Raw genomic sequence first — 27,609 nt, 5'->3', positions numbered from 1 at the left:
AGATACAAATTCCTAGCCACGTATTGTGTGTAAGTATAGATGCAAGATGACCCTGAAGTTTAAATTATTTTCTGAAAAATTTCAAGAATGCTGTTTTCAAAGTGCTGTATCTTAAGAAATACGCTTGCTTTTTATGACACTGTAAGTAAATGGCCCCCTTTTTCCTTTCCTTTAGCTTTCTAAATTGAGTTGTTAGTGTTGCTGATTATGTTCTCTAAAGTGTTTCTAAATGATCTTTGTTTCAATTTGCTTTCCATTTGAAAAGGAAATTCTGAGCAGTTTATTAAGGACTAGAGTTGAATATATGAAACAAAGTTGTTTTTTTTACTTACAGAAAAGATACTAATTAAAGGGAAATTCAGATAGGCAAAAGCCTGTAAAATCTCTCCCTTTTGAGCCCTCCACTACCAGTCATACTATTGTGTCCTCCTACCTTTCTTTTTTTATGGACGTACATACAGTTTATATGAATGTTCTTTCTTATAGAAGTGGAGTCCTACATGTTAACATGTGATTTGCTTTATTTTATGAAACATTTCTATGGCCATAAACATCTTTTTTAGCTCTTTATATAGCAGCACCGTATTTCACAGTACAGATATACAGTAATGCATTTGAGTTTTGAACAACACAGGGGTTATGGGTGCCAGTCTGCCACACAGCCAAAAATGGACCTATAACTTTTGACTCTCCCAAAACATAATTCTAATAGCCTATTCCTAACTGGAATCCTTAGAAAACATATATTTTGTATGCTGTAGTATCGTATACTGTATTCTTACAAGAAAGTAAGTTAGAGGTAAGAAAATCGTAAGGAAGAGTAAATACATGTACAGTGCTGTATTGTGTTAAAAACAAAACAGTCTGCCTGTAAGTAGACCTACGCTGTTCAGAACTACATGTTCAGGGGTCACCTCTGATCATTCCCTTGCGGAAACATGAAAATTTTGGTTGATTCCAGTTTTTCACAATTGTATGCAAAGATGTCTCTTGGTTATATGTGACGTTTCTTTATAGAATAGATGCATAGAAGTGAAATTGCAAAGTCTAAGGTAATGTGCATTTACATTTTATAAAGTATTGTCAAATGTCTTTCTAGGAAGGATGTACCAATTTGTATATCCTTGACTAGATGGACTATCCCTTTCTCTAATCCCTTACATGCATTTGCTGTTTTAAGGTTAACATTGATTGTAAGGTGCTGTTATATATAATATATTAAAAATGAGACACTATATTGCAAAAATGTCAAAATTTAGGCAGAGGACAGTCTTCAAACTGAGGAAATGGAGTACTGTCCCTTAGGCAAGTTTTATCTGGAATTAGAATCCGTGGCTTTAACAACGTGAATAACCTTTGTAATTCTTCAAATTGTGAGAAGGAGGAAGTAGACCTTTTACTATGTGCGTACCTTAATACCAAAATGTCATTGTGATTTTCTGAATTCAAGTTTTGTTAAAAAACATGTTAATCTGTGCATACTGTCTTCAGGTTAGTGTACCCTTTCTTAAGATGTCCTTTATATATGCAAAACAAATTCATTAATTCGATGTATTTTTTTTTATTAACTTGTATTTGGTCCCCTTAAGAACACGACCTCGAGATGATCTCCTCAGTAGACGTGAAAGATCAAAAGATGCCAGCCCACTCAATAGGTGGTCTCCGACCCGAAGAAGGACAAGTAGATCTCCCATTAGAAGACGGTCTCGTTCCCCACTCAGACGTAGTAGGTCACCGAGGAGAAGAAGCAGGTCTCCACGGAGGAGGTAGAGATATGTTACATATGTTGACCTTATAATTCATTAAACTGTGTGCTTTGAAGCTTTGTATTAGCTCAGTTGGTAGGTTTTCTTAAAGATCATTTTTCTCTGAAAAGTTGTAGCTGTGATCCTATGTAATTTCCTTTTTACTAGTGTGATATTTCACACGCACACACTGGTTTTTCTTTAATAGATGTTTCTTTCAAATTTAAATAAATCAGCATTAATTGAAAACTCAGTCTTTTAAAGGGGGAATGGTTTTTTCCCTTTTTTAAGCTAAATAGGTGAACGATGCTTACTGGTTTGTTTTTTTTAAAGAGGGTAGATCAGAAGGTAATAAATAAGTAGCCCAGTTTCCTGGCATTATGTAATTGCAAATACTGTGTCTGTTTTTCTATTAATTTATATTTGGTTCCCTTAGAACAAACCTAACTCAAGATGATATCCTCAGTAGTTGTGAAAGACTGGGCAAAACACTTGTTTAAGTCAGAATTGAAACCATTTTACGTGAAGCCCATGTAGGGAGTTGGTTAATCAAAGTGTTTTTTGATTTGTGAAGCAGGAATCATTTAAAAATATATGCATTAAATATTTTTTCTTAAGGCTTATTTATTTTAGAGAGAGTGTATATACAAGTTGGGTGAGGGACGGACAGAGTTAGAGGGAGAAGACCTCAAAAGACTCCCCACTTAATCAACTCAAGCCTTTCAGGTGCCCCGTGTGTTAAATATTTTCACTCAAATATAAATGGACTTCATATGCCAATTTTTTAATGTTTTTTAATTGAACTAATACATGAATGTAGTTTAAAAAGACAGCACTCCAAAGGCTTATATTCCAACCAGTGAGTACATCTTGACATCACCTGAGTATTTTCATATACTAGGTTTCTTGAAGGGCTTTGTCTCAGGTGGTATATGTTTAAATTTTTGAAGTTATTGCCATATTATCTATTTCTTACTTTGGAAAATTATGTTTCTTTCTTTTCTTTTTTCTTTTTCTTTCTTTTTAAGTAAGCTCCACAGTGTGGGGCTTGAAATCAAAACCAGGAGATTAAAACCTGAGCTGACATCAAGAGTCGGATGCTTAGCCAACTGAGCCACCCTGGTGCCCCAACAATTACTTTTTTTAATCCCACCCCTCACACTTTCTTTTCTACCTAATTGTATCACATTTCTCTCTGATTCCAGTTACAATTATTATGATCTTGCGCAATATTGCTCATTGCTGAGCAGATAGTCACAGGAAGGGGACAAGTTAATGCTTCTAGCCTTCTGTCTCCAGACTGACTGATAGGCCTGCTCATTACCATCATTGTAGAATTTGTTTTCCCTTTTCTGTCCTCTTGAGTATTCCATTGTTTCTGTCTTATTTTGTGGTTCCCTTCCCTGTATGCAGCATCTTCATGTTTTACTTCCTTGCTTTGTTAATGCATCTCTGATAGCTTCCTATGGAAAGGACATTTTGGGGGACCTTTGTTTCTTAAAAGCCTTTTTATTTTATTTTTTTAATCCTCATTGCTGATTTGATTTGTCAAAGAATAGAATTGCGGGTTGAAATCATTTCTTAAGAATTTTGAAATTGTTATTTCACTGATTTTTAGTTTCCAATATTGCTATTGAGAAGTCCTATTTATTTATTTGACACGTACATAAGTAAGAGTGAGAGATGGAGAAGCAGGCACAAGGCAGGACTCCATCTCAGGGCCCTGAGGTGATGACCTGAGTGGAAGGTGTGCCCAGTGTCCTATTCTGATGCTTGGGCATTTCTTATAGGACTTACTTTTTCTCTTTTCCTCTCCTTTTATAATAAATGTTCTACATTCTGGAATTCCGCTATAATGTGCCTTGATGCATGGTTCTTTTCTTTCTGTTGATTTTGCTGGGCACTATATAGGCCCTTTTAAAGCAGGAAGAAGATGGCTAGCTATTCTGGTAAATTTTCTCTCTTTTGTTTTTGTTTTTGTTTGCTTTCCTGCCCATTATTTTTCCCCCTTCCCCTCCCTCCATTGGGCCTTCTATATTCCACTGGTTTCCCCCCCACCACAGTCACCTTTTATGTTTGTCCTTTTCTACTTTTTGTCTAAATTTTTCCTTTCTATTGATTTTTTTTTCTCCTGTGCTTCTGTATTTTTATTTCTAAGACTTAACTGGCTGTTTAATTTTTTATATGCCTTTTTACTCATGTTTTATAGAAATAACATCTCAAAGATGGTAATGAGTTTATTTTTGGGAGTTTTTATTCTTGATAGTTCTTTTTACCTGTACTTTGTTTTTTTCCAGATCCCTTTTGCTGTTCCTTTACCTTTTTGAGGACTTCATTCAAACAGCTGGGTCCTTCTTGTTGCCTATTCTCAGTTAAAACTTAGCTGCTGAGAAAGCTGAATGGAAGCTTTCTTCATTCTGAGAATGTAGAATTTGTGGATTAGTGGGTATCACTTCAGTGTGATTAAATCTCTTTAGCATATCAGTGACTGAAGCTCTTTTCTTTTGGGCTAGCGGTTTTCTAGAATCCTCTCATCTGCTGGAGAACATTGACATGGCTGCCAGGAGAGTTATGGTTCTTCATAAAGTAGACTTCCGCTTAATCCTTTAGTGTTCAGGACTGTGCCTCCCTGCTACCTGGGTCAGTTTTTATAACAACCGACACCTCTCAATAAAATAAATTTTAAGTACTCTGCCAGAATGTGAAGGGAGATGGTTAGCATTTTCTACTGAGTTAGAAAAGGGAGTATACAGAGCCTATTTCTAAAGACTTTCAACCGGTTCTTTTTAGCTTTTACCTCACATATCCAGCAGAATATGGTGTCTCCAATTCTTGAGGATTTCCTGGGTTTTGTGGCATGCATTTACTTGTTTCTTATTTATTTTGTCTGATTTTGTTGGACTAATATTTAGATTTGATTTGTTAATATTCTTGACATTTCTGCTGTCATAGTTTTTCCCATTCTCTTTGCCTGAGGATTTTCTTTTCAGTTGTTCTTTTCATGTCATTTTAGTAAGGGTTCTTGAGAAATGTGACATAAGCAAGGTAGTCAGATGTGACGTTAACAGAGTTTGCCAGTTCCTTCTAGACTTAGCAGCCTTTTCTTTTTGGAGGCTCCACAGCATCTTTCTAACATAAACTTTGCCTTTAATTCTTGAGCTATAATAGTTTTTGTTTAACATGAGGCAAGACCTTTATGCACTTATAAAAATATCTGAAGACCAAAATAATTAGACTTTTTGTCATGTTTCTTTTCTGTACCTTATTATTGGTGATCTCTTTTTTTTTTTTTTTTTTTGGTTTATTGAAACATTCACATAAACTAAATTCACCCTTTTTTGGTGTAGTTACATGAGTTTTGATGAACACATAGTCCCATAATCATAATCAAGAACATTTCCATTGCCCACAAAGTTCTTTTGTGTCCCTTTCACAGTCCAGTAAGAACAATAACTGTGTTTTTAGTTACCTTCAATTAAGTTGATTATTCCAGTCTCTCTGATATGTTATTTTACTTTAATTTTTAATTAACTTTTAAAAAAATATTTCATTTTTATTTATTTATTTTTTAAAGATTTTATTTTTATTCATTCATGAGAGACACAGAGAGAGACATGCACAGAAGGAGAAACTGGCTTCCTGCGGGGAGCCTGAAATGGGACTCCCTCCCAGGACCCTGGGATCACGCCGAACCCAAGGCAGATGCTCAAACACTGAGCCACCCAGGTGTCCCAAAGATTTCATCTTTAAAATAGTTTTAGGTTCGCAGCAAAATTGAGCTTTGGAAAAATACGGAAAGTTGCTGTATACTCCTGCCCCCAGCACACCCACAGCTTCCCCACCTTGTACGTTAAATGTGTGTATATATATATAAGTTTTTTTCCCCAAAATAGGGACAGAGGTCGGAGGAGCCGGTCACGCTTGAGAAGGCGGTCTCGATCACGGGGTGGTCGTAGACGTAGGAGCAGAAGCAAAGTAAAGGAAGATAAATTTAAAGGAAGTCTATCAGAAGGAATGAAAGTTGAACAAGAATCTTCATCTGATGATAAGTAAGAATGGAATATCCCATAATTTCCTTTTTCCAATTTAGACAAGTACTATTTGACCTGAAATTCTTTGATTTCCACCTGGATGTTGTAAGTGAATCTATTAATTAGGTCTTAAATTTGAAAGTTAATTTTTTGTGCATATCTTATAGGTTATGTGACAGAGGTCATGATTTTCTGAATTTAGAGGTTTCAGTTGGACTGGAGTGAATATCATGAGCCTTCTCTTCATTTTTGTTAGGGACAACAGATCTGTTAAATAGCCCTAGCAATCTTGACTAGCAGTTTCGTAGTGGTTGGAGGAGCAGCGGGTGGTATATGAATTTTTAAACTTCTCAGTTTGTGTAAAAAGATTACATACTTTGCAGTTGAGGATATTTGGTAATGGGTATGTCTGTTACAGTGTAGAAGCTACAGACACATTTCATTGTCTAACGGAGAAATGTTTTTTAGTGCGAATTTAGTTGTCTAGATGGAACATCTCAAGAACTAAGATAATTTAGAGCAGTGGCCCTCGGCTGGGGTAATTTGCCTCTCTGAGGACATTTTAGCAATATCTAAAGGTATTTTTGCCTGTCATCTTGTGGTTAGAGATCGGAGATACTGTTCGGTATCTGCTAATATACTGGACAGCGTCCTCTTCCATAACGAAGAATTGTCAAAATGTCAATAGTGCTAAGGTCAAGAAAGCCCAGTCAGAGCTAGTGATATGCAGATTAAATGAGGAATGTTAAACATAGATCCTGGTACCTTGAGAATACACTTTGCTTACTCATCTGCAGCAAAGTAGCAGATCATAGGAAAGGTGCGAGAAGGGGTGGTAAAGATTATTACGGAGTTCTTTGGGAAGAAATTGGGACGAATCAGGCAGGTCTGGGAGGTAGAGTCACATTCCCCTTCAGAGTGCATGTGAAAATTTACATGTGTGTTTTTGATGGGGAAAGGATCCATAGCTTTCCCAGTGACCCAGAGAAGATACTGGTTGCTTGTGTGTCTCACTCTCTTAATCTGTAGGGGTTAAAACTGAGGCTGGCTGAGTGAAATGACTTGAGTAATACCACGGTCATGGTAGAGCCAGGGATGACTCTTTCGAACTTAAGGATCTTTCTTCTGTTCCCTAGTTTGGTGCTATGAAACAAATGATGAAAATAATGAGACAGAGGAAGGTTGAATTACTTGCCAGGATTCCAAACCAGGCAACTGAGAGAGTTTAGAAACTGGAGAAAAAGAGTAAGATGGCTTAAGACTTAGGCTGGAGCTTGTGGATGACCTGTGTTTTCAGTTTTCATTTTTAAATTATGTAATAGTTCTGGTTTATGGCTCCCTAAGGATGTTTGAAATTAAGTGTGTGTATATATATATATGTATTTTTTTTTTTTTAAGCCTTGAAGACTTTGATGTAGAGGAAGAAGATGAAGAAGCTCTAATAGAACAGAGAAGAATACAGAGGCAGGCAATTGTTCAGGTATGTGATATTAAAGTTTTGAGCAATCCTTAAACAATTATTCTTAGTAAAAGGTTTTTTACTTTAATAAAGAAGTGATGTTAGTAACAATCGAGTAAGTCTTAAAAAATCATATATGTGAAATTATATGAGACTTGAAAAGATAATTTCCTAATAAAGTTGAAATAGTGCCCCTTTTTACATATAGGACTCTAACAACATTTGAAGCTTCCTTTTTTTTTTTTTTTCTTTTTTTTAAGAAAGCCCTCGTAAATGAGTATAGAATAAATTGGAGGAATTTTGTTTCACAAGAAATTATGCCTTTTTCTGTGGGGGGGGCATTTTAATGACTAAAAAAAGTACATTTCCTTGTGTAGATGTGATTGCTTAAATAGAACATCTCAGTAATTTAAAAAGTAGTTTAGAGGTAGGCAATTAATAAAATGGGGTGGAGAAAAGCGTATAGTACATAGATCTTTGTATTGTCATTTAATGATCAAGTTACCTGCCTTCATAGATTATCAGTTATACCTTGGCCATCCTGAGATAGAGCCATGGCCATTAGATCCTTTGTGGATGGCAGTCCCTGTAAAGTGTAAAATTTTCTCCTAATAATGGCAGGGTGAGTGATGGAGTTGAGAACACATTCTGGAAGAAGTGAAAAAATGTTTAGATCCTATAAGGAAGACAGCAGGCAGAAGGAAAGAAGAGATGTGCCAGCTCCCCTACATATACATAGCAAATCATAAATCAGGCACTGGTGGGTCAGAGGAAAGGAAAGAACTTGAATCACCAGAGGATATGGGCCAAAACTGGAGTTTCAGATAAACTTTTCTGGGGCACTGATGAAATTGTTGTTATTAGACTGATATCCCTAGAGACTTGGTTGAATCTTTTTTTGTTCTTGCCCAGGTCCACAATCCCTTATCTCCAGCCCTTGGGGCCAGATGTGCTTCAGAACTCAGAACTATTTGAATTTTAGAAAGGTAATATGGTGCATCTATGTATATTATTTAGCCCCACTAGTGGGGTCTAGAACAGGAAAAGCACCCCATTATCAAACACATTAGTGTTTCTGCAGTGAGGCATATTATGTTCACAATGGGGGAGATTTAAGAAAAAGACTATAAATAGTTTCACATCTGTTAGGTGAGGCTTTGTCTCCTAATGAGTGTGCACCAAACATAGAAAAACTTTTTCAGAGTTTTGTGAGTTTTGGAGTTATATGTAAGGGATTGCGGATCTGATTCAATCAAGGCATCAGTACCTTTTTAAAATTTTTAACATTTACACTCTTTTCAGTGCAATACCTCTTAACAAATATGCGTCGGATTTTATGAAAATAACATGTATTATTGTTACAGAAATATAAATATCTTGCTGAAGATAGCAATATGTCTGTGCCATCTGAACCAAGCAGCCCACAGAGCAGTACCTGTACACGGTCACCCTCTCCGGATGACATTCTGGAAAGGGTAGCTGCTGATGTTAAAGAGTATGAACGGGAAAATGTTGATACATTTGAGGCCTCAGTAAAAGCCAAGCATAATCTAATGACCGTCGAACAGAATAATGGTAAGTTAGATTTCTATTTGGACCATCCTTTCTCTGAATTTTTAGTTCTGTAAATAATGAAAGATTGTTTTAGGATGGGGAAATATGGAAAGGATTAGAAACATTGCCCTTGCTAAGTCTTATGGTAATAACAATATTAAATGTTCCCTATAAATGTTTTTGACTAGTTGACGTAACCTAAACAGTATTATACTGAATCCCATGTATTCATTACCTTCCATCAGGGCTGCCTGGCCGGTTTAGTCATAGCATGTGACTCTTAATCTTGAGTTTGAGTTCAAACCCAGCTTTGGGCATAGAGCTTCTTTAAAAAAAAAAAAAATGTCATTGCCTTCTGTTTTGTTTGCTAGAGTATTTTAAGCAAATCCTAGCCATGATTTCATTTCATCTATAAATACTTCATTTTGTATCTCTGCTAGATAAGGACTTTAACAACGACGACAAAAACAGTTCTTGGGTGCCTGGGTGGCTCAGTCCAGTTAAGTGTTCAACCATGATTTCTGCTCAGGTCTTGATCTCAAGGTCCTGGAACTAAACCCCATATTGGGCTCTACACTCAGCAGGGAGTCTGCTTGAAGATCCTCCTTCACTTCTCTCCCTTCCCTCTGCTGACACTTTCCCTAAATAAATAAAATCTTTAAAAAATAAAACACTACTTATATCTAAATAATTGATCATTTTTAATGTCTTTCTAATTATAATTGGTTTGAATCAAAATCCAAATAAGATGCACATATCTCTTAATCTCTCTGTCTTTAAGAGTTATTCTCATCCTTCTCTTCCCCCTCTTTCCATATTCTTGTGGAGATAACTGGGGCCATGTGTCCCATAAACTTTTCTTTCCATTCTGATTTTGCCACATTCTTGCATCATTTATCTTATTTCCTCTATCTCAGTGTTTCTTGAATCGAATAAAAGTGTTAGAGACTTGAGTAGATTTAAGTTCATTTTTTTGGCAAGTATACTGCATAAATGGTGGTGTGTACTTGCATCACATCAGGTGGTTTGTGGTGTGTGCTTGTCCTATTTTTATTGATGTTGAGACTTTGTGTTTAGATAAGATGATCACATCTGTCTCACATGAAGTTTCCCTTCAGCTGTTGACCTGGCAGTTTCAGCAGCCATTGGTGATCATTACTTAGATCCATTATTTCTCAGGGGTTGGGGGTAGGTGGGCACACTCTGAAGTGGTAATTCTTAAATGTCCATTATTCCTTTTGAATGGTTAGCTGTAATTCTATAAAAGAAGAGGTTTCTGTTCTTTGATTACCCAAGAGATATGGTTTGTACGGGAAAGTTGGGATAAATGCTTGATAATTTTGCTTTTATTGACTAATACTTAGTATAAAATAGTATTGGTACATTAACAACCTCCAGAGATGACTAGTGAGATTTAGGTGGCTTTTGTCAGGTTTTTATTATTTGGTGTCATTATGTACTTAAATTCTCTCTCCAACTGAGATGAGGAGGGAGCCCCTTTAAGTTGGTTTCTAATATGTTTTTGATCCACATCCTATGGGATTTATTGGTATTAAAATGTTTCTTTTTAGGACAGGTTGGCAACTGTCTGTGAAGTCAGATAGTCAATATTTTAGGCTTTCGTAATTTATGTTTTTTTCTCTGTTCCAACTACTGAACTGCTGTCGTAATGCAGAAGCAGCTGCATTCCCAGAACTATGTGGGCACCATAATTTAAATTTCATATAGTTTTCACATGTCACAAAATATTCTTGTTTTTCCCCCATAACCTTTAAAAATGTAAAAATAGACCATATAAAAACAAGCAAGGGACCAGATTTGCCCCCACTATGTAGTTTGCAAACTCCCTGTTCTACCATGTTGTAGGATACCACAAGTCACCTTGTGCATATCTTATCCCAGAACAGAAGCAGCTATTGCTCCATGAAACCCTGGTTCCATTTAATAAGAAATGCCATTTAGACTTCACAAGGCACTTAGGGTGTGTTCATCATTCATGGGACTTTTCAGTTCAAAGCTAGGATATACATATATTTTTGGAAAGAGGAGGTTCATACTGAAAAATTGCCAATTCGAACTTAAGATTATAGGGTTTTTATTAACTTCTCTGATTTCCTGTTTCTTTTATAGTGAAAAACATGATTCCTAATAACATGATTATTTAGATTATTTTGAGGCTTTCATGTACGTAATTTTCAGTATAATCACCAATATTGAATGTAGTGAATGCAAATTGAAAATGTAATGATTCTTTTTATCTTTGGGATACATTCCAAGGTATAAATTCATGTGAAATACTTCTGTATGGTTATACTACGCACCAGATAGATTTAGGTTTTATTTTGTTTGCTTTTGATTTCTAGGAATTTTCTGTTTGATTATTAAAATGTCTTTCACATCTGTGTATTGTATGCTGCCTACACAAGCACACACAAAAATAGACAAACTCATCAGTATGAAAAGATCTTCATTCCTATTTACAGCTCTGTGCTATTCCAGTGTAATCAGTATACCAAGGTTTATTCACTCTGTCTTCTAAGAGTGGATGTTTGTGTTGTATCTACTTGTTGATTATTCATTGGAGCATTAATTACAGTGGCATTGCACATTAAGTCATTTTTTTAATGTTCACCATGGTGTCTTTGAGATGATTTCCTAGAATTGGGGTTGCTGTGTCCGATGAATATAATCTTGCTATATTTACAAATTTTACTCTGTAAGGCTTGTACGGTTGCCTCCCAAGTAATGTCTGAATACTTGTTTATCAGGGCCTTGTTACCAGAATGTTATTATGCTTTCAGGTTTTTTAGCCTGTCTCAAAAGAGAAATGGTATTTCATAGTAATTTTAACTTGTGTTTCCCTTACTATATACATAAGATTGGGTATAGGTTCATATGCTTAAAACCATTGCTTGGGTTTTTTTTTTTAACTCCTTTTATTTTGCCCAGTTTTTCTCTGGGATTATTGGACTTTTTAGGGGAGAAATATATACAGATCTAGATCTATAATGGGAGTATTAACTTTTTGAGATTGAGTTGTAGTTTGGAAATTAAATATTTTAAAGAGGAACTTTGATTTTAATACATAATCATTTAGCTATTAGCATATTTAACAGTGGAGAAAATACTGCCATTAGGTCTTCCAACTTTCTAAAATGCATTATTTTAGTAAAAAATAGATAGCTTTATATAAAGTGTTACAAAGTGACTTTTAAGTTGGTTAATGAAAAACTGATGTACAAAAGGGGGGAAAGTATGAATTGCTAATGATTTACATTGATGACTTATTTGTGTTTTAATTTGTATCCCTTCATTTTTCAAATATTACTGTTAATTTCCGTTAAGGTTCATCTCAAAAGAAGCTCTTGGCACCTGATATGTTTACAGAATCTGATGATATGTTTGCTGCCTATTTTGATGTAAGTAACTTTTAAAGTCATAAAAACAGAACTATTAAAAATATATACTAAGTATGTGTGTTATATATAGAGAAGGATAAAGCAAATTAATAACTGTTAACATTTGGACAGTCTGAGGTATATCTGAAAACTCTTTGTACTAGTGTCGCAACATTTTTTAAGTGTAAAATTAGGTCAGGATTTTGAAAACGAGTATAGCAGAATAATTTGAGAGCTTCAGAAAAACACCAAATTATTTAAACATGTAGTGGTTTTTTGGTGTTTTTTTTTTTTTGTAGTTATTTTTTTGAAAATTTTTCTTGGATTTACAAATGGGGGTGGGGGTGCTTAGTTAGCTGAGATAAGATGTCAATAATTTCTAGGCCTGTGTTAGAAGAGAGTCCACTTTGGGCTTTGATATTGTAGGTGATTGAGAACTTAGGATTTGGATACTAATACACTCACTGAAGAGTTGGGAATGTTAATACAAGGAAGGGGGTTAAGAAATTTTTTTTAAGCTATTTTATCAGTACTCTTTCTTGGAAAAGGCTTAAGAACATATTCAAAAGTATGAGACCGTTTTCATTATAAATTCAAGAGGACACAAAAAAAATAAGGATGCTTTGGCAAGGGAGAGTGGAGGGATAAACATAAAATAGAAAAATTAAAAATGGAGTAGGGTTAAGCAATCTGTCCAGGACCCTGAAAACATTGGTCATTGGCTTAAGTAATGTATGTATGTTTTGCTACAAGAACACCAAAACAAAGTTAAGGCAGGATGACAGGATGTTTAAGCCACTGAAAGTATCAGCACCAATCACTTGCTTAGACTATGTATGGTTCAGGGTCTTCTTGGTATCATGGAAAGTGATGTAATACTCTTCAGAAGTGCTAAATAAGTATATGAGAAGAGAAGCCAAGGGGTGTTTCGTGGACAAAGCAGTGAAAGAAATACAGAAATTGGTAGGGGAGAGAGTTGAACACTGGTTAACTGAGTACCCCTCTGTAATTTTTGTCCTCCTTTGTCTATTAAGAGCTATAGAAAACCAGATCTAGGGCAGCCTGGGTGGCTCAGTGGTTTAGCGCTGCCTTCAGCCCAGGGTGTGATCCTGGAGACCCGGGATCGAGTCCTGCGTCGGGCTGCCTGCACAGAGCCTGTTTCTCCCTCTGCCTGTGTCTCTGCCTCTGTGTGTGTGTGTGTGTGTGTGTGTGTGTGTGTCATGAATAAATAAAGTCTTTAAAAAAGAAAAAAAGAAAGGAAAACCAGATCAAGTTCAAAGTTCTTATTTTCATTTATAATGCCCTAGTCCTATTCCTAAGAGTTTTTGAAGATACTTGGTTAATTTTTTTTCTGATCATTATTGTGATGTGAGATTTGGGTAATTATGTTTTTAGCTATATTGCATTTACACAGGTGATGGTAAGAGTTGACTTAATTGGCTAAAATGTTTATATTGAATTATAGCTGGTTTGGCCCATTTTGCTTTTTAAAGGAAGTGCCTGATTAGTAGGTAAATCGCTCTCTTGTCACCTGCTCCATTTCAGAGTGCTCGTCTTCGGGCTGCTGGCATTGGAAAAGATTTCAAAGAGAATCCCAACCTCAGGGATAACTGGACAGATGCAGAAGGCTATTACCGTAAGTTCACAGTTCTGATTAATTTTAGAGTTAATTACATTTTGTGGAAATATATTGCTTGCTGCAGTCACACATTGGAGAGCTCTGAAAGTCACATTACAGTGCCATCACTTAAAATGTGTGGCACATCTAATAGCTGCATGAACCCATGTTGTATTCTAATAAGCAGCGTAGGAGCTTCATGAATAGAAGTGAGGTAAAGACTTGATGTGCAACTTAAATCTATTCAAAGTTGTTTTCAGCTATGAGATAATCCTCCAAGAGGAAAGGGGAATGTCACTTGCTTCGTCTTGATCTGAAACCAAGAAATACGACATACAAGGAACTTGGGATACCAGTCATGCAGTATTTGTCATTCAGGACTACAGTTGGAAACACTTCAGTGAGCACGTTTCTTCCCTACTCAATGTTAAAATCTTCAGCAGTTGATAGGGAGTGGACATGCAGCTTGAACCACATTATGACAGAGTGACTGATGGAGGCTCGTCTTTGATTCTCCGTGGTGTCCAGGAAATCAGGCACACAGTAGAGCTTTGACACATTTTTTTTAAAGTGACTGCACTGTTTCTTTTTGATTTATTATGTGTATCTCATGGTTTTGTTAAGTAATTACTTAATATGGTCAAAATTCCATTTCTTAATTTACTTTTTTAGGTGTGAACATAGGTGAAGTCCTAGATAAGCGTTACAATGTGTATGGCTACACTGGCCAGGGTGTCTTCAGTAATGTTGTACGAGCCAGAGATAATGCAAGAGCCAACCAAGAAGTGGCTGTAAAAATCATCAGAAACAATGAGCTCATGTAAGTTCAGAAGACCTATATAATAAAACCTAAAATCACAGATATTCACAAGTGAACATTTTTTAAAAGTTAACACAGTCTGTAAGTATTGCAGTTATAAAATGACAAGTCTGTATTGAATCTGTTGCCCCTGGTCTTTTGTAAAATAGAAGTAATTGTCATACCCGTGAGTTTTAATAAGTACAGTCTGTACCACACACTGAGCTAATGTTAAAGTCAACTTGCCATTGCCTTTAAAACACTGGAAAGAACAGTTATAATGTATATCAACATCTTCAGCTGCCCTAGGCTTAGAAAATATATTAAAGTCATTTAAAAAATATAGCTTATTGACAAATTATAACTAGAATTTTATTTATTTTTTTTAAGATTTTATTTATTTATTCATGATAGACACAGAGAGAGGGAGAAGCAGGCTCCATGCAGGGAGCTCGACAGGGGACTCGATCCCGGGACTCCAGAATCACGCCCTGGGCCAAAGGCAGGCACTAAACCGCTGAGCCACCCAGGGATCCCTAGAACTAGAATTTTAGAGGAAAATCAAATGTTAATATTTGATAAGACCTCCATTCTTTGACTCTTAGTGTGGTTCCACTTTTGTTAAAGCATTTACATCAAGACATTTTTAAAATAAAAATATAAAGATTGGGGGCATCTGGGTGGCTCAGTCCGTCGAGCATCCAACTTTTGATTTCAGCTCAAGTCATGATCTCAGGGTTGTGAGATTGAGCCCCGTGTCTGGCTCCATGCTGGGTGTGGAACCTGCTTGGGATTCTCTCTTTCCCTCTTCATCCCCCCCTCCCTGAAAATAAAATATGCAACATTGAATTTCCTTAAAGCAAGGTGAGTTAGTTCCTCCAGTGTTTCTTTCTATTGATTATTGTGGAAATAAGTTCCATGAAAACAATATTTTGGAAGTGTAAAGTACTGTGTGAATGACATAGACACTTGTCATTCCTCAACAGATTTGCTATTGGTACTTTAGAAATACAAGATATCACTTGTGATAGATGAGACTGGATACTAGAAAATATTGTTTAGTTTTCTTAAATGCTGCATTCAGTTTTAAAGTAATCTTATTTTTCTTTTCAGGCAAAAAACTGGCTTAAAAGAACTAGAATTCCTGAAAAAACTTAATGATGCTGATCCTGATGACAAATTTCATTGTTTGCGACTCTTCAGACACTTTTATCACAAACAGCATCTCTGTCTCGTATTTGAGCCTCTAAGGTACACTGTCAAACCTGTACATTGCTAAAAATTTAGATAAACGCCATGACAGATTTCTGCGTGTTTATTTTTTCCAGTTAGCTCTGGTTTTCTTTTTTACTTTTGGTTAAGAGCTAGCTTTTTGGCAGTCATTAATGTATAAACATTCATCGACCACGTACTATATGTCAGGCACTAACCTCATGTAGCCTTCAGCTCAACAGAGAGATTTCTCACAATGTAATAAAAAGAAATGGAAGTAGTGGAGTAGAAATAACAGTTTTGATCTTCAAAAGTGTAGCTTTGCTTTTAGGCTTTCAAATATAAACCCATTCTAAAATCAATAGGAATTTTGGCATTGTATGTCTTCCCTTCTATTTATTTTGAAAATTGAGTTTTATTGGAAAATTGTCTTATATACACACAGGTTCATGTGCTCTCATTTCAGCGTAATTTATTAAATTTCTGGGAGGGCTCTTGAACAGAGAACTTTCATTTTAGTTTGTATTTTGGATTTGATTTTACTTTATACTTAAACATGTTTTTGCCTTTTTTATTTCCATTTTCACCCCTAATTTTGTGATTTTTTTTTTCTTTTTCTCTCCTAAAAGTATGAATTTACGAGAGGTGTTAAAAAAATACGGTAAGGATGTTGGTCTTCATATTAAAGCTGTAAGATCCTACAGTCAGCAGTTGTTCTTGGCATTAAAGCTCCTTAAAAGATGCAATATCCTACATGCAGATATCAAGCCAGACAATATCCTGGTAAGTCAAACGATCAGGCTGCCTTGTGCATCCATTTAGTTTCTTACCAGTAACGTGATTACCACTGTCTTATTGTAGAAATGTCTTAAAAGAATAACTCAGCATATTAGTTACCCATTAGAAAGGACTTAACCAGTGTTTACTTTTTCGGAAATTGATCCATGAAATGTTAGTTAAGTATAAAGAAAGAGGAAATAGGCTGTTGTCCCAATTATTCCTTTGAATTGATAGATTTGAGTACACACAAATCCCAAGAGTGCCTTAGTGTAGTAATGATGGGCTTCCTCTGGTATCTAAGTAGAAAAAATGCATTTTGAAATAGGACTGTTCATGGCTCTTTGTTCTCTAGTTTGTGGTCTAACAGGGTTAGAGACATTTAAATGAATTATTTCTTAAGTAGATACATGGAGTAGTGTTTTATAGGTGCCCAGGAGGAGCCCAAACACAGCAGAGCTCGATTGTGATTAAGGTTAAAAGGCATCCCTTTTCATAATCTTACCTCCCTAGTAGAGACTTCTGGTGTGGTAATACACAGCTTTCACAGGGTTTGTGTGGTTTTTTTGTTTGTTTTTTGTTTTTTGTTTTTAATTTAGAAGTAATACATCCTCATTAGGGAGCAGTGAGTGTACACATACTACTTCCTTCCCTGGCCCCATTTCTTCACCCCATACTGAAGTATTCAACGTTGGGGATGTGTTCACAACTTGGTGAATTCCTAGCTTGTCTGCTGATAACATTCTATGCTTTTAAAAGGTTATGATCCCATTAAAGTTTGTTAAGGACTCCTCATCAATAACTTTGCTGTTAGTTCAGAGCTTTCTTCTTTTTTAGTATCTTAAAATATTTCTTTCCAGACTACCGCATTAATAATGAGACCATCATCATAATAGATTGTGTTTGACTTTACAATGTATTGCACATCTAATATAACCTGGGATCAGAGAAGCTAAGTAATTACAGTGAAATAAATGAATTATAGACCTGTCTAGTCAACTTCAAAGTTAATGTTTATCTCCCATTTGTTTCTTTTAAATTGTGAAATACACCATCTGTACCGAAGACTGTATAAAATATGTAAAATTTAAGGGTAATTATGCAGTGAACATCTGTGTAACCACCATAGAAGTTAAGACATTTGCCAGTATCTTAGGAGCTCTTGTTTTTAAAACTTCATTTTCTTTGAGTTAATGCTACTCTGTAGTTTACACATGGACTTCAGACATTTCAGGTTTTCTCTCCTTCCTGAGAACGAGGAGGTAGACCTCAGAAACCAGAGGGAGTTGTTTATGAATGAAAATCCAAACCTTTTAGCCCAGCATTTCAGCCATCAGTGTGGTAGGAGTTCCATGTTTCTCATGGAGGTTGTGTAGCCAAACTGGAGAGTGCAGATAAGTGTGGGTATCCTGTGATTATTTAAGGCATCTTAGCCAGCCCAGGAGTTCAACTGATAATTTCTCATTTAAAAATTGTCAGTGAAAAATAATCATTTCCGTTATTAACTTAATTCTGTGGATATCCTCTTTAATGGGCCAATCTGTAACACTGACCAAGTGTTCTGGTGTCCCAATAGAAAGTGCCTAGTTTATTTAAAGTGTTATGTTTCTTTGGGGTGGGAACTGTAGGCCAAGTTCAAGTCCCAACTCGGAATTTGTGTGTGTCTCTTTTGAAGGGGGGAAGGGACTCTGGAATATGAATTATCTTCACTTGTTAGACCTGAACATGCTTCTGACTCATGAGTGGCAGCAGCCATGGGAGCAACTCCAGCCTTTCTCAGCAGATGTCACTGTTACTGTGTATGTTGAAGTATTTACAAAGGAAAAAAGAAACAAATAACTAATATAGAGTTCGTGTTTATCAGTTGTGCCAAATATATTTAACATTTTCTTGACTAATACCTTCTTTATATTTAAGGGATTTGATACTTTTTAGACTTGAAGTGATTGCTAAATATGGGATGGTCTAGCCGCTTCGGATGAAGAATGTTCTTATTCTGTTTTTGTCCAGATTTAATCTGAATCATCCTCTGCTTTCATTGCTGTCATAATTTTCTGGCAACTGAAAGTTAACTACAGTCACTTGAAAGTTAACCTAAATCTGATCCTTATTAATGAATTGTCTTCATATTCCTTTAAATAGTAACTCGACTTGATTCAGGTATTCTGGGTATTTTTAGAAGATGCTTTGCTTCAATGAGATTTTTCTCTTACTATACCCCTCCCTTTTCTAAGTAGCATTGGTTAAAATTAAATGTCCTTGGTATTAGCCCATATTTCTTCACTGAAAAAAGTTTTTTTTTTTTTTACTCATTGTAATCAAATATTTAATAGCTTTTAATTTTTTTATAATTAGGAAATTGACTTATTACATAATTAGAAAAGGAATTTTAAAATGGGTAACTTTGTTTTCAGTATTGGAAGTAACTTCTCAAAGCCAGTTATTTTTATCTGATTACTTGTCATAATTATTTTGGACATGAATTAAACTTCCATGATAAACTGTTTTGCAGGTTAATGAATCAAAAACTATTTTAAAGCTCTGCGATTTTGGGTCGGCTTCACATGTTGCGGATAATGACATAACACCTTATCTTGTCAGTAGATTTTATCGTGCTCCTGAAATCAGTAAGTTTCTTCAAATGTTCTTTGACCTGGGCCATCATATGCAGTGGAAACAGCATATTTAATGTCTAAGTACTGTTTTCCATCGCACTTCAGCAGCTGCACGAGGTCATTGATGAGGAAGGGAACCGTAGCAAGTTCATCCTCCTCAGGTGGAATGGTGGTAGTTGTGACAGGAGTCTTGATCATGTCTGGCAAGAGTAGCAAAACAGTTGTGGAAAATCTTCGGCTTTAGAAGACTGCTCTTGATTACTCAAGGTCTGATTATCAAATTTATGGATTGTATGGGACCTTTGTTTTTGCTCTTCCTGTGCCTTGGTTGAGGCTGGTTAGCACCTCCACCAAAGGTGAAATAAAAGAAATACACACTTCCTCTGCCCCCTGCCCCCCTTTCAATTCCTTCTGCATTCCCTCATTTTTTAAGATTTTAAGTTAAGAATTAGTGGGGAAAAAAAAACATGAAGCTAATGCCAAAGTGAGGTATTAAGATTGCAGTTATGTAAGCCAAGCTAAATTAATCCCCTATTAATGAAAGTAAATAGTGATTGTTACTATCATCATGTATTAAAACTTCCATTTTGTTTTCAGTTATAGGTAAAAGCTATGACTATGGTATAGATATGTGGTCTGTAGGTTGTACCTTATATGAGCTCTACACTGGAAAAATTTTATTTCCTGGCAAGACCAATAACCATATGTTGAAGCTCGCCATGGATCTCAAAGGAAAGATGCCAAATAAGGTAGGGCATTAATGTGAGTTTTTATTATTATTTTTTTTAACGTCTTAGCAATAGTTTACTGTAGATCAATGCATTACTGGTACTCATCACACTCACTAGTGGCTATAAAACCATTTCAGAAAGGCAGCTATATGGCTACTGTGATTCCTTAGCTCTTTTTCATTTCTGCTACTAAAGGTAGTGGTTCTAGTCAGCAAAGAGCTATCAGAAGTGAATAAGAGAACTCCATTTTCCTGTTCCCCTCTAATGTCTCTCTTTGCTTTTCTTTACTCTTTTAAGCAGAAGAGTAGGGGCCTACAGAATAGAATTGGAATTGAGGAAGAGAGATTGATGAGCATAAATTTGTTAAGCAACCATACATGTATATATGACTGTTTCATATCTTTGTTCTTCCCTTGTTCCATTTATTATCCTTTAATGATGGGCAGAGAAGCAGCCTTGGGAGCACACCGTTATTGGTAACAGCACCAAACATGCTTGAGAGGTGGAATGAAAAAAGATGCAGGTCAGGTTAGTTCAGATGTGAAGAAGGGCTCAGTTGCCAGAGAATGACGGGTGAATATTGGAAAAGGAACTTGATGGCAATCAGCTTATTAAAGATTGGAAGTTATTTGGGAAAGGAAGGTACCAAGAAAAACTCACTTGAAATTGACGTCCTTCTAACATAAAACTTGCCCTTAATGCTTCAGCTGCAATAATTAGTTTCAGAAATGAAGCAGAAATTTTAGGCGCTTATTAACTTGTCTGAGGGCTATATGTTAGATTTCCGATGACTTCAGCTTAATTTGCTGAATTTCTGGGAGTTTACAGATTTTTCCCAAAATAGGTCAGAAGCCATTATGTTTTTTAGGTACTGTCCAAATTCAATCATGTTGCACTTGTTTAGAATAATTTACACAGAAATTAGCTAACGTTGGTATTTGTATTAATGAGGTCTGACCTGTATCTTTTCAGGGCTGTTGGAACTTAATTTTTAAAACGTCACTGGGTTTCTTAAACTGCCAAGAGAAAAGGCCCCTAATGTGTTATATTTTTCCTATCTGAGAACAAATGATTTTGTCTTTGTTTAAGCCTCAGTTTTGTTTTTTTTTTTTTTTTAAGCCTCAGTTTTGAATAGTGAAAGCACAATGTGATGGTATAGTTGGTTTAAGTCACTGCCTTGGAAAATACAATTTCAAGTTATTAAATAGTTTTAGGCACAGCATTTATATTAGCTTTTACAAAGATGTTAAACTCTCTAGAGCAAGGAATCTAAAAGATTCCTAAATGAGAAAACAAACCCAGAGAGACAAAATAAGTCTTAATTGTGACTGGTTATGTGTTAAGTTGTTGGTAGGCCAGACTATTTCATAATAGTTCAAGACCCAAGTTTTGTTTTGCTTTATTGCCAGATGATTCGGAAAGGCGTATTCAAAGACCAACATTTTGATCAAAATCTCAACTTCATGTATATAGAAGTTGATAAAGTAACAGAAAGGGTAAGTCTCTTTTAACTGTCCTTACGTGAAATGATTGTCTTATTTGTGAATGAACTAAATACTGGGTGGTACTAGGAGCTGCGAACATTTAAAATACTAAAAATAATTCCTTTTGCTGTTGGCCAATTCCTGAATCAAACACAATCAGGCTATGAGAAAGAGGAAGGGATTTAAAAATGTTTGTCTAGGATAATGAGTCTATTTTTATTATAGGTCCTATTTAGACTCTCTTCCTCTGTTCTTTGGATCATTCTTTCTCTGGCCTCCCATCCAGCTTCTGTACTGCTTGCCAGAGTGAACTTTTTAAAAACAAATCTGATCATGTTATTCTCCCTGCTTAAAATCTCTTCATTGAGGGACCCCTGGGTGGCGCAGCGGTTTGGCGCCTGCCTTTGGTCCAGGGCGCAATCCTGGAGACCCGGGATCGAATCCCACGTCGGGCTCCCGCTGCATGGAGCCTGCTTTCCCTCTGCCTATGTCTCTCTCTCTCTCTCTCTCTCTCTCTCTCTCTCTCTCTGTGTGTGACTATCATATAAATAAATAAAAATTTTTTTAAAAAAATCTCTTCATTGGGTTCCTCTCTGATGGAACTCTGCCATCTTCAGCAGTTTGAAACCCCTCGTGGTAGGTACTCTGTAAACCCTACCATTCCACATCTGGCAGTTAGCTGAAGGGCATGCTGTGTCAGACCTCTCTGTTTACAAACCATCCTGACCTTATTTGCCACCTCTACTTCCTCATCCCCTAAAAAAAGTTGATCCAGCTTCAAGCCTCAGGGGAAATACACATTCTGTATGAGGCTTTGCAAAACCTCCAGGTTGAAGTAAGGACTTTTCTGTTTTTGTCCCAATTATATTGTCTATTCCTAACTTTGTCAGAGCATGTAACATTTCCGTGTCCTCCTGTGTCCCTACTTTATGGTAGGGAAAGGACAGTTCAAATAGCAAGTGTTTGCTGTTAATTATTACTAATTACTTAACTGTGTGTTGATTTTCATAGACTTCCTTTCTGTTAGCATTTAGATCTTTTTACCAAATTAAGAGTATGGTTTTTTTTTTTTTAAACTATCATAGCTACCTTGGGGTTGGTTTTTTTTTTTTTTTTTTTTTTTTCATTCAGGTTTTTTGGTTGCTTCTTAAAAAGATGTAGAGAATAGAGGAAGCCATGGGGAAGTTTTAAATGAGTAGATGATGATATATTTATATATACCAATGTATTAAAAGTTCTGATAGACCAAGCAGTCTAATTTAAGGTACATATACTTAGTAACTCATGTAGACATACACATTTTTAAAAATTATTTTTAGGAGAAAGTTACTGTCATGAGCACCATTAATCCAACCAAGGACCTATTGGCTGACTTGATTGGGTGCCAGCGACTTCCTGAAGACCAGCGTAAAAAAGTACACCAGCTAAAGGACTTGTTGGACCAGATCCTAATGTTGGACCCAGCTAAACGAATTAGCATCAACCAGGCCCTACAGCATGCCTTCATCCAGGAAAAAATTTAAACGAGATGAAGAAGCTCCAAGGGTTTGAGTAATTAAATACAAAGACTGAAGAAATTTCACAGCAGTTTATTAATGTATATAAACTTATAAATATTTCTCCAGCAAATTTGAGGAAGCATGATATATTTGAATTAACACCAAGGGTGATATTTCTTTTAGAAATGTTAGTTAATCTGTTTTGTGTCTTATGTGAAATTTCACTGTAGAACTGTTTTAATTGCCAAGACTGCACAAAATTACAGTGCTAATGTATATGGTTGCAGTTCACATAAAAGACAAAAAGCATCTGTTATAAAATGAGTAGTAATACTGGGTGGTTGATTTATTTTTAGCAAACTTGGCTTCATATTGGTCTTCAGATAAAATGGCCAGCATAAATGCTGTTTATATTCACGTTTTCCTAGGTGTGTGTGTGCAGGCCACAGCAGCATGCCCTTGGTGTAGTCAGTGCCGAAAGGGGTCTGTTCCTTCTTGAGCCTGCCTGCAGGGATGGTCTCCTCTTTTAAAGCAGGTTGTGTACAACATTCAGTACACTGAAGGTAAGCTAAACCATCAACATCACTGGTGTTTTAAGATGTTATTTTATTGGAACAGTTGACAAATGAGGGATATTAGCTTTGTGGCGGAATTCCCTGCATGTGTGATAACTGATCTTTTTTATTTTTTGGCATTGCAACTGTGGCATAGTTACAGTTTCTGTTCTGTTCATCACATTTAAAATTGGAAGAGTATGCGCTTGATGGATAGAGCGCCTTCAGTGTACTGTTTCTTATTAACTTTAATTTTTTAAATCAACTTGCTATAGACTTTATATACATTTTGTTAAATACAGTTCGTAGTGACGTAGAAACAAGGCATAGTTTTCCTTTACTAATTACACATGTTGAGGCCTAATTCTGAAAGTCCTCATATTTAAAAGTTAGACAACATAATGAAATTTTTAACTATTTGTATGTCATTTTGAAAGTGTACTGCTTTATGGTAAAAGTGTTTTTCATTTGTTCATTGTTTTCATTATTTGTGATCATGTTGTCTTTCAATACAGGCATAAACCTTCCACTCTTGAACAAAGCAGCTGCTTTTTAAAAGCGGTAATTGCTTCTTTACCTTTTATTTCTTTTGTAAATGAAGCTTTTCTTTAAGAATGTGACTTTAAAGTGTTGTCTATTGCATAAAACAGTTGACACTCACTTATTGTAAAGTGAAGATTGTTCTCCTGCATGTGAAGTGGACCATGCAGATTTCTGTATGTTCTCAGTATGCATCACTAGATAATAAAGTCTTTTGTGAACAAGGCATTTGTAGCCATTTTTAAAAGTTTTTGTCTTCAGTGCTGGTAAGTCAGGTAAACCATAAATAGTTAAAAAGCAACCTTTCGTTTCTTCCTTTAAGTCTTTAAAAGAATTATTTGTTAAAGATTAAGCCTAGCCACAAGTTAATCGTTTTAGTAATAATTAGGATCCTAACTTATTTCGTCAAAAAAAAAAAAAAAATCCTACAAGTATTGTCAGTTTTCAGTGTAGTGAGATAATTCCTGTAGGTTACGGCGTGTAATTCAGGATTTAACTAATGTTTCTGCTATTTTCTCACTTTTCCTTTTGATGGTGCGGAAAGAGAAAAGGAAAACGGGGCACAGGCCACTCACCGCCTTCTCCAAGGGGTCTGATTTGCTGAGACACCAGCTTCACCTTCTTAACAAGGTTATTTCTGACAGCATGTGTAGATAAACATTTAGCAACAATTTAAAACAAAATCATGTAAATCAGCTTGGGTTTGCAACACAAAGGAATTCGTATTTTTAACATGGTAGGAGAGACTTTTCAGAAATGTATGTACATCTTTTCTGTTTGGGTGGTAAAATATAATGCTTGTCTTCCTGAGCATTGTGGAAAATAACCAGATTTTGGGGGTTTAAATAATATTTTTAAATTGTAAATGGGATTTTTTTATTCACCCAGGCACCTAATTACAACAAGCATGCACATTTTGGTGCATTCAAGAATGGAAAATCAGAATAGCAGCATTCTTCTGGTGGGTTTTGCTCCATTTAAAGACATGAAATGAACTACAGCCAGGAAGGTGATAGATGATATAATAAGCCAACTTTGAATCTACACCCCGTCTCTTCATGGTTTAGACTTACTAAAATAAATTAAAGGTGGTTTCCATCTTCAGGTAGAGTGATGCCTTTTAAATAAGGCATCACAGGTGCAGCTTGTCTACCTTAACAAAATAAAATGGGTAGTGATTTTCCCACCATGACTTACTTTATTTTGGTGATAATATGCTGCATATTCGAGTCTTTTGTAGTTATTTGCACTCAAAATAGTTAACATTTTGATGCTTCTGGTGATTTTCATGGCTTCATTTTATGTAATTATTTAATAAGTTAACTTCCACTAGAAACAGTTCATCTTATGCCTTCAAAACTATTAACCTATTCTTTAAAAAACAAAGTTGCTTGTTACTTGTTCTTTGTGTTTTAGGTGCAGTTCAGTGGAAGATGATGACAGCCAGAAGACATGAGCTAAGGTTTCTGTCCTATAAAAGATTTAAAATTTAAAAAAAAAAGAAAAGAAAGAAAGAAAAAAAAAAGAATCCTCCATTTAATTTTTGTCTAATTTTTTTAGTTTTCAGCATTATGATTTGGGTTTCGTTAATGTTTGGCACTTAGAGTAGTAGTGCTGTTGTGGTGTTCATCTGTAAAATGCTTGTTTTATCATGCTTCCTTCCTCTCCCTGCTCCCCACTCTCTCCCCTCCGTACCCACCCACCCCACCCCGCCCCCCCAAATAAACACTGTGATCAGATTTAGTGATACTATGAAAGACTCTTGAATGGTGAGATTCCACAGAACACATGGCCATCAAAATTGGTTCCTAGGGGTTGTGAGAAAAACCACCAAGATCACATACATCAAAAAGTAGTCTTTAGCTTTAGGTATCTTATCTCCTTTTGCAGATGCAAAAGAATAGAAAGTGGAATTTTAAGAACAGTGTTACCCAACTCCTTTAATACTCTTTTTCCCAACTTTCCCTTTTAATAACTTTTTTACAAGTGGTCCAGTCATGGTCTTAAGATAGACAAAATATTTAGAACCACTGTCAGTTTTTCTTCATAAGTGAGAGTAGATCTTTGTTCCCAAATTTAGCATTCCTAGATTTGTCTACTTGAAGGGAACCCTGTAAACATTCTTTACATACATATACGTGATTTTATTAGAATTAGTAATTTTCTGAGGCAGAAATTTGGAACTTTGTAAGACCTCTGTTAGATGATGGTCCTGATTTAGTGAATTATCTTTATCCTGCATTCGTATTTCAGAGTAGCTGTATAGTTTTCAAACAAGTTAATCTCTGATAAAGCATTTGTTTAATACACATCTGAGCAAAAATACCATGTGATTGTCAGACGTCAGGGTTCCTAAATCTTAGGACATAATCCTCAAAAACGTCATAGTTCTTTCTGTAGCTGGGGGATGAGATCCGGAAAGCAGATACACTGTAGACCCCATTCTCTAGATGGACCTTATACTTGAAGGTATCAGAAATCCGGTTGAATGAGGTATCAAAGTTTTGAAGGAAGGGAAGCATCTTGTCATAAATTTTAAAGACCTTCCCAGTATTTATATTCACCCTTAAGTCCTTATTAATAGCATCCTGTTTATTCCCCAATGTATAACTCATTCCACTCTACTACTTTCAAAATAATTGTTTTTTAAGGTATTGTAATTTTTTTTCCATTATAATAATTACCTTTTTTCTCCAAAACAAATACTCAGGACATTTCTACAATACAAAAAATGTGTATGTTTCATGGTATGTGATAGAGGCAGAGAAATGTAATGTTCTCAGATCTGTTTCAGATTTGCATTCCTTCTGTGTTCTTTATCATTTCGTAACGCTAGCTGGCTAGGTAGAAATAGAATCTCTGAAATGAAACCGGAATCACAGAAGTAGTTAAAGAATGCCCTTTTAAATGTTGGAGATAGGAAAAAAGTAGAAATTGGAATACTTTCCTTTCATTAGTTATGATGACCTGATTAGAAACTGGGCTTCATAAAATGTTTCTTGTAGTAGTATCCTAGTTCAAGTCTGTATTCAACATGAGTTTTATCATCCTTTTAGATGGCATTTCTTCCTTATGGAAATGTTCGGTACAAATTCATTTGTGTTTTTTTTACATGTCAATAATGTATGCTAAATTGACTTAAAATGTTTTCCAGTTTGATAGATATCATCATGGCATCTTTAATTTTTTTTTCTCCTTCTGTATGTAGGGTAAGGGACTGTTCTGAAGAATCTTTCCATTTAGTGATCAAGATATGGAAGCTGGTCTCTGAAAATACTCAATATGTATCCCAGTTAATCATGGTATCATTTGAATTGTAACTTGAATTTTAGCAGCAATGTTTTCCAATTATTGGGAAAACTAATAAAATATGCCTCTTGTTACCATACTGTCTCCTGATTCTTCCTTTGTTGTAGTTTGGTATTTTATGTTTAGTTTTAAGTTAAAAACATCATTTCCTACCTAAAGTTTCTTAGATGCTATTTCACTGGTGTTCATAGATGTGCTTTGAAAGGTATTCTGTGCCCAAATAGGACTGCCAGCTGCCAGGTTAAAGTGGGGTTTCGATATTTGTGTTAAAAGTTCCTCAGAAG

The 27,609-nt window shown here is 35.6% G+C and overlaps 1 protein-coding gene across 16 annotated transcripts in view; it reads left to right on the top strand.

Moving 5' to 3' along the window:
* Window positions 1-27,402, top strand: part of PRP4K (pre-mRNA processing factor kinase PRP4K) — a 37,471-nt gene extending 10,069 nt beyond the window's left edge. The window contains exons 3-22 of one of the 16 annotated variants that reach the window (XR_011995713.1): window positions 1,590-1,766; window positions 5,639-5,794; window positions 7,175-7,256; window positions 8,600-8,810; window positions 12,135-12,208; window positions 13,733-13,823; window positions 14,478-14,625; window positions 15,718-15,855; window positions 16,446-16,599; window positions 19,106-19,220; window positions 19,314-19,475; window positions 19,806-19,957; window positions 21,349-21,435; window positions 22,743-23,020; window positions 23,351-23,485; window positions 23,992-24,037; window positions 24,561-24,646; window positions 24,905-24,977; window positions 25,433-25,478; window positions 27,225-27,402. Coding sequence is in view for 1 of the 16 variants with exons in the window: in XM_072729217.1 (XP_072585318.1) it covers window positions 1,590-1,766; window positions 5,639-5,794; window positions 7,175-7,256; window positions 8,600-8,810; window positions 12,135-12,208; window positions 13,733-13,823; window positions 14,478-14,625; window positions 15,718-15,855; window positions 16,446-16,599; window positions 19,106-19,220; window positions 19,806-19,957; window positions 21,349-21,435; window positions 22,743-22,946 (1,789 nt within the window). In the remaining 15 variants the exon portion in view is untranslated. Of the gene's footprint in view, window positions 1-1,589; window positions 1,767-5,638; window positions 5,795-7,174; window positions 7,257-8,599; window positions 8,811-12,134; window positions 12,209-13,732; window positions 13,824-14,477; window positions 14,626-15,717; window positions 15,856-16,445; window positions 16,600-18,268; window positions 18,393-19,105; window positions 19,221-19,313; window positions 19,476-19,805; window positions 19,958-21,348; window positions 21,436-22,742; window positions 24,243-24,560 lie in introns of those variants that run through there. The other 15 variants (XR_011995718.1, XR_011995709.1, XR_011995712.1 and 12 more) reach the window with 15 other exon arrangements.
* Window positions 27,403-27,609: the final 207 nt, after the last annotated feature.

The sequence above is a fragment of the Vulpes vulpes genome, chromosome 12, assembly GCF_048418805.1.
Source record: "Vulpes vulpes isolate BD-2025 chromosome 12, VulVul3, whole genome shotgun sequence".
Lineage (NCBI taxonomy): Eukaryota > Metazoa > Chordata > Mammalia > Carnivora > Canidae > Vulpes > Vulpes vulpes.
The sequence above is the reverse complement of the archived record's forward strand: the minus strand, read 5'-3'. Positions and strand labels throughout refer to the sequence as shown.